General features: G+C 44.1%; 1 protein-coding gene across 4 annotated transcripts in view; it reads right to left on the bottom strand.

Moving 5' to 3' along the window:
• Positions 1-16,971, bottom strand: part of ADCY8 (adenylate cyclase 8) — a 233,870-nt gene that overhangs the window by 144,759 nt on the left and 72,140 nt on the right. For all 4 annotated transcript variants that reach the window (XM_036067359.2, XM_036067360.2, XM_036067356.2 and 1 more), the window contains exon 3: positions 1,035-1,165. In XM_036067359.2, the coding sequence (XP_035923252.1) occupies positions 1,035-1,165 (131 nt within the window). The remainder of the gene's footprint in view (positions 1-1,034; positions 1,166-16,971) is intronic.

Raw genomic sequence — 16,971 nt, 5'->3', positions numbered from 1 at the left:
CACTGGCCTAGTGTTCAGCTGTGATTCTGGCCCATTTGCTGAGCCTGCCTCTCCATCCTTCCCCAATCATTCTGTGAGCCACTACTCAGCCTTTCTACAGACTTCTTTTAAATCAACCAGGGTTAGGTTGTTTCTGCTTATAATTAGGAAACATGTCTGAAACCATCTACAATATGTCCAATGCTCTACTATATGCTTACCCCTATTCTATGCTTTATATGTATCTTCACTCACATCATCTGCATCAACCCCTGCAAGGTGGTTATTAAAATGCCCGTTTTACAGAGAAGGTCCCTAAGATTCAGCTATGTAAATTGCCCAAGGTCACACACAAGGAAGAAGTAGAATTGGAATTTTAAAACTGCCCTGCCTCATCAAGGAGCCCCCACCTCTAATTTTTCAGTACATACCATATTGTCCAGGGTAGTGCTCGGCAGAGAGGGCACTGATGGATGGATGGGTGAAGGATGGATGAGTGGATGGGTGGAAGGGTGGGTGGGTAGTTGGGCAGATGGGTGGATGACTGGGTGGGTAGACAGTTGGGTGGATGGATGGGTGAGTGAGTGGTGGGTAGTTGGGTGGATGGGTGGATGGATGGATGAATGGTTGGCCAAAAGTATGTTTACAAAAGCAAAATCAGCCGTAATCCTTTTTTATATTGTTTTGAAGAAAGTTATAAGGGATATAAGGAGCAGAGCTACGTGATCACACCTGAGGAGTCTAGATCACATCTTGGAATTATTTTTTTCAATCATAATGTAAAAGGCTTTTGCTTTTCCACTCGAAATATAAAGGCAGGCAAGCCAATATAATTGCATTTCTCTGACATTCTTCTTGAGCCTCAATTTGGAAAGGAACTCTATGATGAATAATCACAGGTTAATGAATTAATCAACCAAATAAAGAAAGGCTTTGACATTCAGGCAGACAGAAGTCATGACAATCAGATGAGAGCAGTGAGGTGCACAGCCAGATCACGCAAGGAGCTGGGGTGGTGGTGGGGGGGCGGCGGGGGAGGGTGCCGTGGTTCTCACCTGACGTTCTCATAGCGGTGGATGTAGATCCGATGGAACTGGTGCTGCAAGTGCTCGTCTTCAACGTTGGTCATGTCGTTGATCATTTCCAGGACGACAAAGCGGGGGAGCACAGATAGCACAAGCCGCTCCTGGAACAAAGCAATGGAGAGGGACAGGCTTGTTAGGCTGACCAGCAAGTCTGAGACCCTGTCTCCATCACTGATAGTCACATAGTATTAGGTGAGCTTGGTCATGTCTGTGCCTTAGTTTCCTAATTTGGCAAATAACAATAAAATCATCTACTTCCCAGACTTGTTGTGAGCATTCCATGAAATAAAACGTGCGATAGGCCTGGCATGAATTCCCTCCCTCCTCTCTGCTCTCCTTAACTCTGCTCCCATGCAAAGGGCTTTATCAGTGAAGTGCCCACAGAGCTTCATACGATGAGGCTTCTCCTCTCTTGAAAGCTGTCTCATCATGAGACTGAGAAGCGTGGTTCTTGAAAATGACCGTGCATCATGTCCATTTTGTCTTCATTAGCACTATTTGCCAGCTTCCTGGGTATCTGTGGCCCTGCTCATGCATCCGTGCTGGATGGGAGTAGGTGCTAATCATGGCTTTGAGGGGCATTCAGTTCCTGAAAATAGCAGAAGTTCAATAAATGCTTCCTAAACAAATGGTGAACACACAGATGGCAGAGACTTAAGCTTATGGTTCCTCCCCGCCACTGGAACTTGGATCATGATTCATCCATTTATTCATTCAGTTACCATGTCAAAGAGAAGGTGCCATGTGACAGGTGCAGTGCTGGGCGTGGAGAATCAGCAGAAAACCAAAACAGGCATGGCACTCGCCTCTGGAGAGCCAGTGTTCTAGAGCTAACAAACGGATCCTGGAAGAGATGAAGAGGAGCTGGTGGCTACTTTAGCTGAACGGTCAGCTAAAGGACAGAATAGTGACTGAAGCCGGGAGCTAAAGGACAGAAGGAGCAGTCCTATAGAAAGCTAGAGAAGGTGCTGCAGGCACAGGGGGACAACTAGTACTGAGGCTATGGGATACAGTCTCTTTTGAAATTCACTCATTCATTCACTCCACACGTTTACTGAGATTCTCCTGTAGACAAGTACGTTAGCTGCTATGAATATAGGAGTGAACAAACAGATGTGATCCTGAATTCCCTGGGGGGCTTACAGGCTCCGTCTCAGAGATGACAGGCTCAAGAAGTGACAGTCATGGTAGCAGAGAGGTCAGGCGAATGTGGCTGGCAGGAGCTTGACGAGCACTATGACGGTAAGTCGGGGTAAGCTCTTGCTAGCACCATGAGCAGAGAACCCAGTGACTCGGGGCAGACTGCTCTGTAAGCCACCGATGAGGTCCTAGGAGCCTTGCGAGAGCTGTAAAGGTAAAGGAGGAGAGGCTGGGCTTCTACTCAGTTTGGCATCAAGACTCAGAGCCAGGCACAGAGCAAGTGATGAGAACTCGGATCTGCAGAGCCTAAACATTTGTGGCAAGTCTCAGGAAGAAGGCATATGCTCAATCCTGGTCCAGGGGCTCGCCACCCAAGTGTTCTAAACCAGACAGTTATTCAGATGAGCCACGCCTTCCTCTGATCGTCCTGGACCTGCCCCGGGCATGCCTTCTCTAACGGCTCTGCTGAAGTGAAACCCTCCGTGAAGCACCCCCCCGAATCCTATGCCATGTTGACCTGCCTGTTTCTGCCCTGATGGCAACCTCCACCAACTTCTGAACCAGTTCCTGTACTACTTGAATGCAGTAACAGTTCTCCTGGCTGACCTCCACTTACCAACGCTCTGGATTACCTGACTCAGTGGGTCCACGTTTTCCAGTCCCTCCCTCACACCTGTCAGCTGGGCACTTACAGGGCTGAAGGTCCCCAGCTCATAAGGAGCTCTTTAAATGCCCACAGCTTCTATTTCATATTAGTCCCATGCAGCCAGGAGCCTCTGGGCTTGTTCCCAAATGCAATTATGTCGGTTTATCTGTGAGTGTGTTCACTCTATTTAATTAGGTATTAAATTAAAATTTTTAAACAAGTAGGAATGAGTGTTGCTGTTTGTATGAAAATGGAATTGAATGCTTCGGGAAGACTTGGTAATGCTGAGTAACCAAAACATCGCCACCAAATTAAGACATGGGCCAGGTGGCCATGAATGTTTGTGGGAAAAGTGATAAAAATTTAAAAGTCACTCTGATAATATTGCAAGAACTTTTAAATTCTTGCTCCATTTTAAGAAACTAGAAGTCTTGGCTGATGCACAATTAGCTATGGTCTCAATAAGAAACAATAGATCAAAGCCAGAAATAAATGCCTTGGCCTTATTTTAAAAGACCAGGTAATGAATGTATTATTTTATGTTTAAGTCATAAATAAAATGTTCAAGTATAATTTTTCAATAGTTCCCCATTTTAATCTACTGTTCCAATGAATCAAGCAACTGCACGCCCTGATTACTTCCACTAAAGTGGTTTTACAATTCCTGTTTGGATGTCTGTCACCCCCCAAGACCACAAAGCCTTTGAGAGCCAAGGCGGGTGTCCTGTCTACCTCCAGAACCTAACAGAGGCTTTAGAAGGAAGGGGTAGCCATATTTATCTGGATTCCTCTGGTGACAGATCGATACCCAACTCAACAGAGTTTCAGAAAACTCAGGCTTTATCCTAAGGATACTGCGATGTCTCATGGAAGCTAAGGGCAAAACTGAGAGGCTGGGTCTTGGGAACAAAAGGACCCAGTGAACCTTAATGACTATTGCCCTTGAACTTGGATTTCTACTTATCCTACAAATTAGCAAGAGGCTCTCTCACTTCTCCCTTACTGAGAGTTCTTACGCCTTCTATCTTTGTATGCCTTGTACCTTATGCCTTCTCTCTTTGGCCATTTTGAGAAGATTCTTGCTCAGTTCAAGACTCACCGTGTGTGCATAAGGAGTCTGCTTGGGTCAAACATTCAGTCCTGCCTAAGGCTCATGGTCAGGTGCAGGGGCACAATAAAGAGCGTGGTCATCACTGAAGTGACCATTAAGAGAGGGGCAGGTTGGATACAGAGGGGAGAGATTAAGTCCCAACCAAGCGGGGACATGGCAGAAAACAAAGATGCACAAAACAGTAGCCAGTGCACACTTGCAGAAGGAATAGGTGAGTAAAAGATAAATAGCTGTCCCTGAAAAGGGTTCCGCTTTGACCACAGGGGTGGAGAGCAGGGAACCTGGAGGGAAGGTCAGTAAGCGGAAGCAGCAGTGTAGGCTGGTGGTCACGTGCACCGCCCCGGAGGTAGGCTCTGGCTTCGAAACCTAACTCAGCCCGTCCCTAACTCTGTGACTAGGGCCACATCCTTTAGCTTCTCTGTACCACAGTTTCTCCGTCTGTAACCCAGAGCTGATAATAACAGCACCTCTTTTTTTTTTTAATTTTTAAAGATTTTTATTTATTTTTTGACACAGAGAGAAAGACAGCGAGAGAGGGAACACAAGCAGGGGGAGTGGGAGAGGGAGAAGCAGGCCTCCCTGCTGAGCAAGGAGCCCGATGCGGGGCTCGATCCCAGGACCCAGGGATCATGACCCAAGCTGAAGGCAGACGCTAAATGACTGAGCCACCCAGGCGCCCCATAACAGCACCTCTTTGACAGGGCTGGAGGATGAAGTGTTAGTATTGGTAAAAGAATTAGATCTAGTGTCTAGCTTGCTGTAACCACAGCCCAAATGTTGATGAAATTCACTGGCAAGCATGCTCTATTTTAAGCATTGTTTTAGAACTCGAATTGTACTTGGGTGCAAATGCTTTAAGCTCTTGAAGTAGGAACGTTACACAGGATGTATGGGGGGGATGAATAGACAGAATATAAAAAGGCTATCGTACTACACAGTGAAAAGCTTCAGTCACACTTGTAAAAATGAAAATTCTTCCATTTTTATTACCAAAATCTTGATTCTGGCAGTTGAGTTTGTATCTGAAAGGGAATTTATGGAACTGTCACCCAGAACTGTTACTGTTTCTGAAAGCTAAGCGTGAGCCCAGCCATGCAAAAGGTGTTGTTGAGCTGGCTCTGAAAGCCATAGTCTCTATATGCTCTTTAGGCTGATTCAGTGAGGGGGCTGACAGTCCGGGTACCATCCGTGTCAACTTGGTGGGGGTCTAAGACCACCAGGAAATTTAGTTCTGCCCAGAAATGCAAAGACCAAAAGTTTTGGAGTCAGGCAATCTTGAGTTAAGTCCTGGCTGAGCTCAACAACTGGCTCGCCTTGTGACCATGATAACTTATATGACCCCTTTGTGGCTCAGTTTCTTCATCTATAGGATGGGAACAAATACTGCCTGCCTCCCAGGATTGTGGTTTACACTCAAACCCTTTTTATAGATCCTGGCATACAGTAGGTGTCTATTAAATAGCAGTAGTCATCAAGGGTGTTTTAATTCATTCCAGTGGCCAGTTCACAGATCATAGCCAGCATTACTCTATAGTCTATAGTCCACGATATGGAACAGAACTTAAAGGATGAGTAACAAAATTCAGGTTTCAGGGACCTTTTTCTTATTTTTCTCTTTTTAAGGAGTTAAGATTTTCCCAGATCCCTTCATTTAGTAGTTGCCAAACAAAGCTCTTTCTTCATTCTTTGATTTGCTTAAGCATTGCTGAATGCCTGTTGTATACCTGGAGGCCCCAGCACACAAGGCCAGTCAGGCCCGGCCTTCACAGATCACGGCTCAGATCCTGTAACTTTGCTGTGTGTCCCCAGGCAAGTGACTTAACATCTCCAAGCCTATCATCCTCATGTGCAAAATGATAACAGTAGCTCCCTTCTGCGGTTATCCTCAGAACCCCGTGAGATACATTTGATCAACATGCCCTGGGAGTCGGGGGGATGAAGTGGGGAGTGGTCCATCCCAGGTGCAGACAATAAGCGGGTCCCTGGTCTGTAGAGAACTTAAAACAATAGTAAGAGGACTAAAAGTTGCTTTGCTTTTTATCATTATCACCATTCACGGACTATTTGAAACAATGTCAGCGACAAAATACTCCCCTCCACTCCCAGGATAATGTTAATCGAATAAAAAGGACGGCAGTTTTTTGCTCTGGTAATAAAACGATAAACCAAAGGCAATATGACACTAAAATCATGATGCTGAGTTCTCCTGCAAGGAATTTAGTCAAATGTGCAAAAGAGCACATTTGCTGTATGCAGCAGACATTAGGCGCCCAATCTGCTGCCAAGCATCGCCTCTTGAAAAGTATTTCTTTTAAGCACTTCGTATGGCTTGAGGATTTCAGTCCTTTTAGAGAGCGCTGAAAGGTTCTTTCACGTAAGGTTTGCCACTTTTCTCCGACACAGGAAAGTATTGCGCCATTTTCAACAAAGAGACATTGACATACAGGTCAGAAATCACAATCAGAAGACCTGAATTTGAGTCTCTTTCTGGCATGGGCGTACTCACTGTCTGATCTTGGACCAGCTCCTTCCTCTCTCCGAATCTGAGTTTTCTAAGGTGTAAAGGCAGTCATTGAACTTTGCTCTGCCTACTTCACAGAGGGGCTTTATTGAGGGTGAGACATTCCAGCTGGATATTATGGTGTCTTAAAAAATAGGGGTTTGCCAGTTAGGAGTGAGGGAAGACCATTCAGGCAACAAGCAAAGACACAGGGGATGGACAGCAGATGGCAAGTTTGTGGGTGAGTTCACCATGGTTGAAGGTTCTCTGTGAAAGACTGGTCAGAATTGAGACTTGAGAGTTCCCTGGAAACAGTTTGGAATGGCCCTTGTTTGTTTGTTTTTTTAAGATTTTATTTATTTATTTGAGAGAGAGAGAGTAAGAGAGAGCATGAGAGGTGAGAGGGTCAGAGGGAGAAGCAGACTCCCTGGCGAGCAGGGAGCCCGATGTGGGACTCGATCCCGGGATCATGACCTGAGCCAAAGGCAGTCGCTTAACCACTGAGCAACCCAGGTGCCCTTGGAATGGCCCTTGTAACCTATGGCAAGGAATTCGATCTTCAGCTAATAGGGCAATAGGGAGCGAGTGATTTTTTAAGTGGGGGTGGAGAAGGGAGGTGACATCATTATTTGCGTGACTCTAGAGAATGGATTGCAAGGCTAGGGGACAGACAGAAAATATGCGACATAGTTGTTGCCATGTCTCCAGCAAGGAGAGGAGATCTGAATGTGGGCCAGGGCAGCGGGCAAAGAGAAGGGTTAGAATGGAGAGACAAAGGGACGGTACTGTCATTGTATATGGGCTGGAAAATTTTCCAAAAAGTTTTTGAAATTCCACAAGGGATGAAACCATACAAAACAGAGGGAAAATGGTATATATATATATATATATATATATATATATATATATATATATACACATATATAAATAACAAAGATATAAATATAAATTATATATTAAATTATAAATATGTAATATGTAAATATATATGTAGACAGATACAGATATAGATTGATCAATCAATAGGTAGTCAGAAAGATAGATACCCTGCTCATGCAGTAGCCTAGGAACCCAAAGTGTTCTGTCTTCTCTATCTCACTACGGTCATTTCAGTGATGCCCAGCAATGCTCATGGACCTACTGAACAACACGGAGCACCCGGAGTTATCCAGTCTCTGTACACTGCAGTGTAAACAACATTCAGTGCTAGCAGGGACCGCTTACCTGCTGCCCGGGCTCAAGGAGGAATGCAGACAAGCTCCCTAGCGCAAAAGCACTCAAAATCTCAACCACCGAGAGCAGCACCATGGCTGTCTCTTACACAGCACACAGCAAAAGGAAATTGCTTGACAAATTGCTGCTTCTGGTTTTCAAAACTCCTCACATGGGGCTTGGCAAGGGAGAGCGTGGTAAGGAAAGAGCAATGTGTCTTTCTCTAACCTGAGAAAGATGAGTCTTGGAGCTCTCTGCCTCTTCCTTCAGCATCCCCTGATCCCCCCGCGCCCCCCAAAAAAACCACTCAGCAAACTGACTAGCTCCCACTGCTCTGCTTAAGAACTGGCATCTAGGGGATGGGAGAACCTGGATTTTAGAGGTGGAAGGACCTCTGTACTGCTTGTCCTTCTTCTACTAGTTGTGTGATTACACAGCCACATCTCTTGATATTGGGCTGATAATCCCCACCTTGGGGGGTGTTGAAGGAATTGAGATAATCTATGTAATACCTAATGCATAGAGGGGCTCCATGAAAGCCACCTCAATTTTTCCTTCCAGAGTTGCTGAACATGTAAGTCTGAATTCCACCTGGATAGTATATACTATGGTATACAGTAGGAACCCAATAAATGCTTACTAAATATCTCTTGCTTGTTGCTGTGCTAACAGGTGGCCATTTTCATGTTAATTATTCCATGTTAGTAATAAACTACTGGTCACAGAGTTAGCTATGTCCTTTGCATTCAATACTCCCGTTTAGGTTGTTTAGAAGTAAAAGTGTTGCTCTCAGAGAGCACCTCTTACAACAGGGTTAAGTGGATAAAATCGAGACTGGCCATGACATTAAGGCACATTCTCAGAGAAACCCGAGTAACCTGTACTAAAGAATTTCCAGCTCTGTCTTTTTCCATTTCCACCTCTCTATGGTCATACATCTGAAAAGGGGTTCCTTTTAATGTTATTCATCCATTTATTTAAGTAATCATTATTTTTCAAGCTCTTTCTTACTCAAAATGACACAATTTAATGAAAAAAAAAGGTTGCTACTCTCACCAAACTTCAGACAAGTACATAAAGATATTAGGGTGGTATCACACCAGTCAGAATGGCTAAAATTAACAAGTCAGGAAACGACAGATGTTGGCGGGGATGCAGAGAAAGGGGAACCCTCCTACACTGTTGGTGGGAATGCAAGCTGGTGCAGCCGCTCTGGAAAACAGTATGGAGGTTCCTCAAAAAATAGAGCTACCATACAATCCAACAATTGCACTACTGGGTATTTACCCCAAAGATACAAATGTAGGGATCCGAAGGGGTACATGTACCCCGATGTTTATAGCAGCAAATGTCCACAACAGCCAAACTGTGGAAAGAGCCAAGATGTCCACTGACAGATGAATGCATAAAGGAGATGTGGTATATATATACAATGGAATATTATGCAGCCATCAAAAGGAATGAGATCTTGCCATTTGCAACGACGTGGATAGAACTGGAGGGTGTTATGCTGAACAAAATAAGTCAATCAGAGAAAGACGTGTATCATATGACCTCACTGATATGAGGAATTCTTAATCTCAGGAAACAAACTGAGGGTTGCTGGAGTGGGGGGTGGGGTGGGAGGAATGGGGTGGCTGGGTAATAGACACTGGGGAGGGTATGTGCTATGGTGAGTGCTGTGAATTGTGCAAGACTGTTGAAGCACAGATCTGTACCTCTGAAACAAATAATGCAACATATGTTAAGAAAAAAAAAAAAGAAGAAGAAGATAGCAGGAGGGGAAGAATGAAGGGGGGAAATCGGAGGGGGAGATGAACCATGAGAGACGATGGACTCTGAAAAACAAACTGAGGGTTCTAGAGGGGAGGGGGGTGGGAGGATGGGTTAGCCTGGTGATGGGTATTAAAGAGGGCACGTTCTGCATGGAGCACTGGGTGTTATGCACAAACAATGAATCATGGAACACGACATCAAAAACTAATGATGTAATGTATGGTGATTAACATAACAATAAAAAATAAAAAAAAAGATATTAGGGTGGTAAATGCAGTGATGGATGGAAGTACAAGGACAGTGTGAATCCCATTAAGGACATCTAAGGGAAGTCTTCCCGGAAGAGATGGTACTTGAGCTGAGTTTTGGTTTTGAGTAGAGGAAATTGTATGAGTGAAGCCATGATGAGGTAACAGAGATGGTATATTCATAGCACTTCAAAGAGTTGATGTGCAGAAGATAAGGGCTGGGTCTTAAAGGTACTTGTGTGCTAAGCTAAGAAACAGTAACTTCAGCTTGAAAGCTAAGGGGAGCCACTGAAGGATCTTTTTCTTATTTGTATTGAAGTGTAATTCACATAGAGGAACATGTTCATATCCTAGATGGACAGCTGTATGAATTTTCACAAATTGAACACACTCTCATGAACAGAGCCCAGACCTGGAAGCAGAACATGACATTACCCCAAAAGCCCTTTGTGTCCCCAACAAGCCACAATTTCAAGAAGTAGGGAACACACTATTTAACAGAGTTAATGCCTAAGGAAGAGTAGCAATCATATTGCCAAAGTATAATTCTGTCCACCACCACCGTTACCACCAACACTAACTCCTGTTGATCACTACTATGTGTCAGGCTCTCTACATGAAGCATCTCCTTTTGTCCTCACGACAGCTCATAAAGAAGATACTTCTATTATCCTTGCTTTAGAGATGTAGAAACCGAGGCACACAGAGACTAAAGAAACGTGCCAAAGGCAAAGAACGAATACATGGCAGCACCTGGATGCAAACCCGGGTGTCTCGATCCATTAGTAAGTGAGTTCTATCCACCAGGCTGTGTGTTATGGAGCCTGACTTAGGGTTCATTCTTTTCTCAGGTGCAGTGGACCACCTGGGGCTGTCTCTCCTGTCACCAGCTTTTCCACGTCTTTGTATAATCTATTGTGGAATATCATCCACTACTCACTCATGAATCCGATGAACTGCTATGTAGCAAGCAGGTACTAAGGAAGGAGTGAGTGGTGGGCTTTTCGCTTTGCACTTCATTGGGCAAAACAGGGGATGCTCTTCTCTCCTGCCTTCACCATGCTTGTGGTCTACTTGGCTAGGAGACTGAAAATGGCTCCAATAAAATATTAACAGCATTACATAAACATCAGCACAGGGTACCACCTGGCTCTTGCATGTTCCAAAGAGATGCCAGGATAACAGATGTGAAAGATGAAATGCTTTGAACTATTGGAGTCAGAACTCCCAGTGCCATAGATGAGTTTTTCCTGTTTTTGAGCTTCGTATAATGGAATCACATGGTATGTTCTCCTTTGCGTCTGGCTTCTATCACTCTGCATCTAGGAAGAATGGGTCACTTGTGGGTCTCATGTTTCTTGACCTTCTGGCAGCCACTGAAGGGAGTCGTCCACTACTCCTCCTTGAGATACTTTTTGGTTCCGGTCTGTGCACGTGCTCTTCTGATTTGTTGTTGTTATTGTTGTTGTTGGCATGGTTTTCATTTTATTATTATTATTTTTTTTTTTTACCTTTTTAACATCTTTGCTGATTGTTTCACATCTATTTACCCCTTTAAATGTTGGGGAACTCCAGAGTTCAGTACTGCAGCTTCTTCCTTTCTTTGTTTACACTACCTTCCTGGATTAACTCTTCTAAAACATGACTTTCTACGCCATATGTATGTTGCCCCACTCCATAGTCTGTATTTCAACCTCAACCTTTCTGCTAGACTCTAAGCTCTATACCTAGGTGCCTACTTGACAACTCCACTGGGATGAACAATAGTAATCTAAATTCACATGACCCAGATACATGCTTTGGCCCAGTTTTCCATCTCTCATCCCAATAAACATCATCCTCTAGCCACATGAACCTTTCTGCTCCTTGGCAAGCTTATTCCCACCTTATGGCCTCTGCATTAGGTATTCCTTCTGCCTGGAATGTTCTTCCCCCAGTTCCTTGCTTGGTTTGCCTTTTCCAACAGGTTTCATTTCATCCGACCCCTAGTCTGGAGTAGTGTTCCAGGTTCTTCTTGTCACCTCATCAGTTCCCATAATCATAACATTCATCACGATGAATAATCTCATGGTTATTCATTTGTTCATTGGCTCATTGCTTATCTCCTCCTATCTCTCCATAAGTCCACGACAGCAAGGATCTTAGTGGTATCCCGAGAACCTGGAGCAGTGTCTGGGACATGGTGGGCACTTGATAAATGCCAGCTGACTTACTTTATGAATGACTCACACTGCATCTTTCAGAGATACTCAGGCTGAGGAATGGCGATGGATCGGAGGAGGACAAGAGGGAAACAGATAGGTGAGTTTAGAACGAATGAGAAGACAGTCCTTAGTGAGAGACCATCAAACGTTGGTGCTCTCATGGCAGTCCTCTCAAGAGTGTCTGGGATCCCTGGGAACAAACATTTGAGAGCAGTTGATCCACATGGAATTGTGTATTAACCAGCATATTCAATCACCTAGAACATTCCTTTCTTCAACATTTTGGGAGAACAGAAATTTCAGTGTATGTAGGTCAATGTAGGTCTCTTATGGTTTTTCATCATGTGCTTTGCTAAACTTTATGTTCCTTTTGTCAACATGGCTGGGATCAATTTGCCACACACACACACACACACACACACACACTGAAAGATCAAAACTTAAGACTTCGATTCATTTGGCTTTGTCAGGACAAAACAACTTGCAAGGTTATAATAATGAAAGCAGAAATAAGACAACATTAAAAATAAAACTTAAAAAGTCCAAAGCATCTATTTTGGAATGGCTTCCCAAGCCTGAAAAATGACATTTCTTAAATACATCAATGGAACCAAAACACTTTGATATTCTCTCAGGAATCCATTTGTATTTGTAAACCTGTTTTGTAGTCAGAGGTGAGCATGCTATGTTCATTTAAAATGAAAAATGTTTTCTCTGGGGGGCATTTAGGAAACCACAGGAATGAGGCCCCATATTTACCAGCCTGGGTCTTCATACTGCCTCGGAGAGGAAGAGATTTTGCTCTGATGTAAGGCAGATGAGGTTTGAGTTCATTTTCTAGTTGAGTGATCTTGCTTGAGTGTCAGTTTCTTTATCTGGGAAATAGGAATGATAAGCAGCCCTCAATGGTTCGGTGAGGGTCTCATGTGGAAGAGACACTAGAGCTGCTGATGGATGGTGGGGGTTCAACCAAGGCTGATGGGATGCTCTGTCTCCTTTCCTTCCCCCACATTCCTTCCCTTCTATACTTTAACTTCCCAAAATGTACCAGAAAAGAAAGTTTATATTAGATAATATAAACATCTAATACTAGATATTATATCTAATATGAATTATATAATATTAGGCCATCCACGTTCAACATGTGCCTTTTTGGATAAGACACAATGGTCTACAACAAACATTTTCTCACTTCCTGTAAGCCCTATAGGTGGGGAGAAAAATGAGGGATGTGGTTTTTGTCCAGTATTCTGCAGAGCTTCTGGGAAGGGGAACCATGGACAGTCCAAACTTACTAGTCGTGGTAAATTGTGTGTAAATATGTGCATAATAATTACCCTCGGGTAGCACTCTCCCACATTGATTCTTGGCGGGCTTATATTACTTGTTTTGACCAATGGGACAATAGCAAATATGACAGAAGCAGAGGTGTGCAATGTGCTTGTTCACTGGGGCATATATTACTCTTGCAATGCTTGGAACTCTGAGACCACCATGTGAGTGCACCTGCACTCCCTGTTGGAGGATGAGAAGCCATGTGATAGAGAATTGGATGCCCTGGTCTCTAGTCTGCCACACTGCTGGATGTGTAAGAGGGTTTGCCCTAGATCACCTGAGAGCCATCAGTCCCACAAGGTGACTGGATACACTCACTAGAGCCTAGAAGGGCTCCCCAGCCAACCCGCAGAATTGGGAGCTAAATAATGGTGATTATTTTAAGCCACTACACGTTGGGGTCATTACAAAGCAAAAGATAACTAATACTCCAAGTTAACAGAGATGGAAGGAAAAGGAGGTTGATTAGGATAAATGACTAAGAAAGGGACTGACATCTGAGAACCTGTGTGTGACAGTTCTCACCCAATTTATTTCATTTGATCTTTACAACTAGCCCATGGAGCAAAGCCTATTTTACAGCCAAGAAAAACAAGAGAGATATTATATATTGTCCAAGGACATACCACAAAGTGGGAATTATTATCCTGTTTTATAGATGAGTATACTGGCTCAGAAGTGAAAACATTTACCCAAGAAATCTAACTGTAAGTGGCAGAACTGGACTAAAAAATTTGGTAAGTTTGGCACAAGACCCAGTGTTCTTTTGAATACTCTTGATGATTTAGGTACACCAGAAGCTTCCAAAGCTGCCCTTCTGTCTATAAATGAAGCTAGTACCCTGTCCACCAAAGCACCATTCATGTTTCTGCTTCCTTATCCTTCAATGGGCTGTCCACCTCCCCTACTTTCTGTGCTTTAGAGTCCAGAGTGGTAGCCACCATCTTGGAGGAGGTATGGATGCCCTGCTCCCAGGATGCTTCCCCATGGGGTCCTGGATCCAGAGGTATCAGAATTACTTACAAGCCATAGGCTCCAGCCAGAGGGACTACTGAGTCTGCTGGAATGGACATAACAAAGCGTGTTGTGGGCATGGTGGGCGTGGTGACCTAGCCCTCCGTGCTCTTCCCCACCATGTGCAAATAGTGCAGCATTTTAAAAACTGGACTTTGCGCACATTTGTGAGCCTGAAATCAAATGTAATGGATCCTACACAGCATTAAAAAACGAAATAAGTAAAAACAGAAAACATCAGAATGGTTTCCTGGGTATTTTCTCTGCGTTAAATATGGCTTCATGGGCATTTTCTCTGTTTAAGTATATGCTACTAGATCATCAAGTAAAATGAACGTCTTACTGGGAAGTGTGGTCCAAAGAGTGAGAAAGCCGCGAGTATCCCCTTTCTGAATTAAAAGGCCTGGAAAGTTAATTCCTGCATTTTCTCCAAATCCTGCAGCTCTGGAGAGGATCTGAATTTTGCAAATTAGATGCAAGATCTAGAATGCAGAGGTGAGACAGAGGCTGTTTTTTTTAGCTATTTCTTCTTTTTGTCACCAGCAATCATGGTCATGGAGATACTGGAATTTTCAGTAGCGTCATTCTGGGTTCCAGTGGCAAGATCTGTGGTGGTCCAGAAGGTGGCCACTGTCCATGTTTTGCCAGGGCAGACCCAGAAGGCAGGGTGGCTCTGGAGCTCACAGCTGTGGCAGGGGTGGTTTCCCGACCTCTAGAAGAGGAACATCCATGTCCCTAGAGAGGATTTAACCCTCCAGGGCCAATCGAGATGAAAAGTCTTCATGTGTAAACTTGGCAGGGAATTAGAGCAGGAAGGCATCTTAGAATTTCATCAATACTCAGCAATCTTTTCTAAAATTCACAGGCCAGGAGAAATTACGTACACCCTGGAAATCCTCCTGACTACGTTTGCAAACGTCACACCACACATCTCTCTACTGTTCCATTACGTACCCCCAAAAAACATGCGTATTTGGCTCTGTTTAACTATTCAATTCGATTTCCTTCAATAAACGGTAATCATGTCTGATGGGTGCCAGGCTCAGAGTGTGTTCCCAGGAGCTGAGTCAGACCCTGGCCCCAAAGAACACACATCTTGGGGCATCCAAGATGTGGGAACATCCTGATGGCTCGATTCAACAAGCTCAATCATGGAAACAAGAAGGCCACGCTTTGGAACTCGAGTTGTGACGTGGGGGGAGGGGAAGCAGGGATCTGTGGTGTCTGTTCCTGGGTCGCACCACAAACATTCATTTCAAGTAAGTCTCACCATAGTCAGTGAGGTACATCGGATTATTCCAGTTTAACAGATAAGGAAACTGAGGCACATCAAGGTACATTTTTTGCCCGTTTACACAGCTACTGAGGAGCAAAGCTGGGATTCAAACCCAGGTGTGCCTGACTCCACCGTCCACACAATAATGAAGTTGCCCATAAACACCGTAGGGATTTTCTCAGAAATAAATTTCCCGTTGAAATTCTAGCAAAGGAAAAATCAGAAGTCACAGGTAGACTTGCCTTTGGAGCACTGTCCGCTATATTCCCCTCGGTTCTGATAAATTGCTGTCGAACCATGGTAACTTCACGATCTATCACAGCGTGCTATCACTGGTGATGAGGAACAATGTTACAAAAGCTACCAAGTGTTGCTTCAAGATGCTACACAGGCACACCTCTTTGGACAACTGCAAATCTTGATGTGGAAAAGACCTCCACGCTGTTAAGTTTTTTGCCCCCGTGAATATTTGAGCAGACTCGGCAGAACACACACATTTTCAAATTGGCATCCATGTCTGAGGCCGGTAAACCACTTGGGTGTTTACAAGGGGAAGGCTTAGGTCCTGAAAGTATAGTGGGGGGAGAGGATATTCCATCCACTCCAAGGGGGGAGGGACAGTGGCTTGATCCAGGTTTGTGGGTTGTCACACTTAAGTACTTTAGAGGGATCCTCTTTAAGAAAAACATCGCAAGGGGCACCTGGGTGGCTCAGTCAGTTAAGCATCTGCCTTTGGCTCAGGTCATGATCCCAGGGTCCTGGGATCGAATCCACATCGGGCTCCCTGCCCTGCTTCTCCCTCTCCCTCTGCTGCTCTCCCTGCTTGTGCTCTCTCGCTCTCAAATAATAAAATCTTAAAAAAACAAAACAAAAAAACCCCACATCACAAGTAGTCAGTACACACTTGCTGGGGCCCTTTGGAGGGCCTTGGAAGGGCTTTTTATTTATTTTTTTTTAATTTTTTTATTGTTATGTTAATCCCCATACATTACATCATTAGAGAAGGGCTTTTTAAATGAGCGGTCTTGAAGCTTCAACTTCATTAAGCATACTTCACCATAGCAGGCAAACAATCTTTTGTGCTGAGCAGGCAAACTTTTATTACTATAAATGTTGGAAGATGCCGACACGTGGGAGCACCACCTAGCCCGTGGCTGCATTTGGACAGATACAACCAATTATTATTGCCCACTGCAAGTATTACTATGCAGCTGTGACATTTGCCTATTAACTATGCCACCGTGCATGCTTCCCAGGCTATGTGAACACTGTTTCCAACACAGTGGTTCTTTTTTCTTTTTTTCCCAGAAAACATTCATTCATTCAATAAACATCTTTTGAAGTTTGGGAGATATAATGAAACACAAAACTAATAAGACCCCTATTTTTACCGAATTACTCTTAATCGGGAGACCTACAATAACCGAGTAAGCGTATATATTCAC

Source organism: Halichoerus grypus, chromosome 5 (assembly GCF_964656455.1).
Source record: "Halichoerus grypus chromosome 5, mHalGry1.hap1.1, whole genome shotgun sequence".
NCBI lineage: Eukaryota > Metazoa > Chordata > Mammalia > Carnivora > Phocidae > Halichoerus > Halichoerus grypus.
This window is presented reverse-complemented; position numbering and strand designations above follow the sequence as displayed.